General features: G+C 31.7%; 1 protein-coding gene across 1 annotated transcript in view; it reads right to left on the bottom strand.

Annotated features, from left to right (window-relative positions):
• Positions 1-766: 766 nt before the first annotated feature.
• LOAG_18337 (hypothetical protein) overlaps positions 767-3,287 on the bottom strand; it is a 9,437-nt gene continuing 6,916 nt past the window's right edge. The window contains exons 5-7 of the mRNA XM_020450998.1: positions 1,890-2,092; positions 1,520-1,719; positions 767-1,278 (exon numbers count right to left, since the gene is read on the bottom strand). Coding sequence (XP_020305259.1) covers positions 1,057-1,278; positions 1,520-1,719; positions 1,890-2,092 — 625 coding nt within the window. The 3' untranslated portion in view covers positions 767-1,056. The remainder of the gene's footprint in view (positions 1,279-1,519; positions 1,720-1,889; positions 2,093-3,287) is intronic.

The following is a 3,287-nucleotide window of genomic DNA, read 5'->3' as shown; positions in this document are numbered from 1 at the left end:
TAGTCGTAACCCTCAATTACTCTGCAGGATATCTTTTTTTTTCTCCCGTCATGCACTCATTCATCTGTGATGCGTTGTAATCGAACTGTAGGAAATGTCTTGTTAAGTGACTCACCCGACGACTCATCATCCTCTGATACCATCCATCGTGGCTGTCCAAAGAAATCCATTGCTCTCGTGATTCCCTTCCTACGTAAAAGGCTATCAGTTCAATAATGTAATTAGCAACACTGTCACCCATCCTAGCTATTCCCAAGATATCAACTGACAGTATCGAAGATGTTTGTCCGCATATTTTCCCGGTCACTGAATGTATTTAACACAGCAAAAGACAACAATCATTAAAGTTCACTACTTTATTTTGCGACATTCTCCTTCTTTATTTTACCATAAATGGCGACAAAAGCAAAGAGAAACAATAGAGAGTGAAATAAATGAAAATGAGAATAAGGGAGAGTTGGAACTATACCAGTGAAATAATAATATGAATTTTAATCCTAATTCTACGATGACATGAACTTTGACAGCATATCAAAGATCAGAGAGTAAATAAGTAAATCATTTTTACTGGATATAGCTAATAAGTAAATCTATCATTTCATCATGATCCTTGTAGAGCATACGAATCTGCGCTATTATTCTGATCTCTATCATCAGAAATCATTTTGAAAACTATATTTAGCCAAAATAATTCGGATAATATATTCCAATAAAAAAAAAGAAAAAAGATGAGAAAAAGCAACAAAATTTCCCACAATGTACAATATAACAAGTAGAAAAGATGGAAAAACGGAGGAAGGCCCGTATTTGGTACTGGTATGGATAGGCCCGTACAAAAATACAAGTCTTAAAAAGTAAGATATTTTCATAGGATCTAAAGTTAAAAAAAAAAGAAAAAAACAACTGTATGTTAAGCAACTGTATATGAGATATGAAGCTCAGCTAAAAATACAAGGAAGAATTTCAAAAATGAAAACAAAAGAACGATGAAATGGGACTACATCATCAGACATCACAACTAAGTGCAATGTATTAGAATTGAAAATTATAATGAACTTATGAATTATCATCTTTTTCACTGATAACATCATCATTATCATGACTGATAACGTCATCATCATCATCATCATGACTGATAATATTATTTGTTTGTGAGTTTCCTGCTGAAGTCATGTAGCATATTGGTGTCTCTGTGACCAAATTATCAGTGAAATTTTTTGATTGTGTAGCAGCAGTTGAAAATGGTGCTGAAGTTGTGCGATCATCATCTTCAGCGGCCTATAATGTGCTAATTGAGCTTAGAGAAAGGCAAAAAAAAAGTTTGATAAAGTAAAGGTATTTGAGAAGATAATAGAATTATCACTGTAGTTTGGTTTGAAAGAATCATCGGAAAAAAAAAGGCAAAAAGAAGCTTCATTTTAGAATAACTGAATAGTTGTTTTTAACATTTGTATAAAGTTGAACTTTGTAAATATTTCTATTTCAATAAAAATGAATTTAATGAAATGGAAGAAATTACCTGAAGCATTCGTAATTTCTGTGCCAATTTCTCACTGAAAAGATTTCTGTAGTTTGGCGAAAGTTTATCCATTAAATCGTATAATGTATCGTAGTATACTGTGAAGAGATCCAAACGAGTGTAATCACCATGCATGCAATCATGTCGTAGAGATGTGACACGCCATCCTTTTAATGTTAACTCCAAGCAATATGGTTGCCCTAAAAAAATGGCAACAGTAATGCAGAAACTGTGAATAAGATAATCTTAGAAGAAAGTTTGATGGAATAAATTGAAGGTTAATATCATGCAAACTCAGTCATATTATACATTGATGTAAGAATGAAGAGAAATAGAATCATTTATATGAAAAGTATAAATTTCATGTAACCTTCAACAGTGGTAACATTAACAAAGATAAGATCCGGTGTTCGAGGAAGTATTTCAGAAACTGAAATTGTTTGGACTGCAAATGATAGCTCATGTACGGCAGCAACAGCTTCCAATTCAAGTGAAGATTCACCACGAGATTGTGGATTTGTTCCATGTAAGCTTCGATTTTTTGTAGACACTCTTGTCAACGATGGAAAAGATCTAAAAGAGCAAAAATGATCAAGTTGTTAATTTCTGAAGACTACAAGAAGAAACTTAATTGATAAGACTTAAGCTACCTAAACACTTCCAGACTGTTACATAATCATCTTCAATTTTTTTATCCAACTTCAACTACTGTACATTTTCATAGGCAAATTAATCGTATAATCCACCTGTTTTCAGCCGGATAAAAAATCAGCGAATCAAAATTATCTGAATTAAATGATGGATGAAAGTGCAGTGAAATTTTCATGCAACGAACGCAACCATTTGGTGAATGTAGCATTTTCGATGTAAGAGACGATATCAATTATACCATATTTGTTAACAATCCGGACTAATACGAAAAATCGGAAGAATTAAGTAAGCAATCACAGAAATTAACAATAAGCAGAAAAAAAAACAGTCAAATAACTTTCTTGCACTTTTTCCTTTTCAATTTTTAATAATGTAGCAGAGAATGATCAAACAGTTGGTAATTTTTTAAAATTGAACATCATCTGGAATGGAGTAATTTAAGCGATGAACTCTTAGAGTAAGGTGCATTTCAACGAAGAGACAAATTAATCAAATTTGGCAGCTCAAATTGTAAGAAATTGTTTCGAAGTATTCTTTTAGAAATGTTGGAAAAGGAAAGAAGGAGGTGATTAAGTTGGATGGATAACAGGAAAGACAGGAAGATGGAAAATGACCGAAAAATATCAATATCAGTAAAATGACATTAAAGTATCACGGCTAATCTTCCCCTTTTTTTTTGGCATTTTTCTTTCACCATATATATCTTGCAAAAAAACTAATGAAGAAAAAAGGATGTTTTTCTAAATAACAATTTTGAAAAATAATATTGAAGCAATGTGCTCATTCCCTTACCTGAGAAAGGTAAATGGAAAGAAGAGACAAGATGTCGATATAAGTTCAGGTAATATACATTGAAAGGATTACATACTCAGGTGAATTAACTTCAAAAGAATTTTGGATTTTAAAATTGCAATTTTTACATTTAATATTTTAATTATCCACTGGAACAATTTATTAACTTGAATTTATATCGTTATTAACACGTACATAATATAGTTCGAATAGCAGTATTAATAAAACAAATACTCATCATTAAAGGAGGGCCTAGACGACATACACTAATAAGTTGGTGATAACTGATCAGATTAGATAAGAAAAATCCCTTGATATGTGGTCC

The sequence above is a fragment of the Loa loa genome (genome assembly GCF_000183805.2).
Source record: "Loa loa unplaced genomic scaffold supercont3.266, whole genome shotgun sequence".
Lineage (NCBI taxonomy): Eukaryota > Metazoa > Nematoda > Chromadorea > Rhabditida > Onchocercidae > Loa > Loa loa.
The sequence above is the reverse complement of the archived record's forward strand: the minus strand, read 5'-3'. Positions and strand labels throughout refer to the sequence as shown.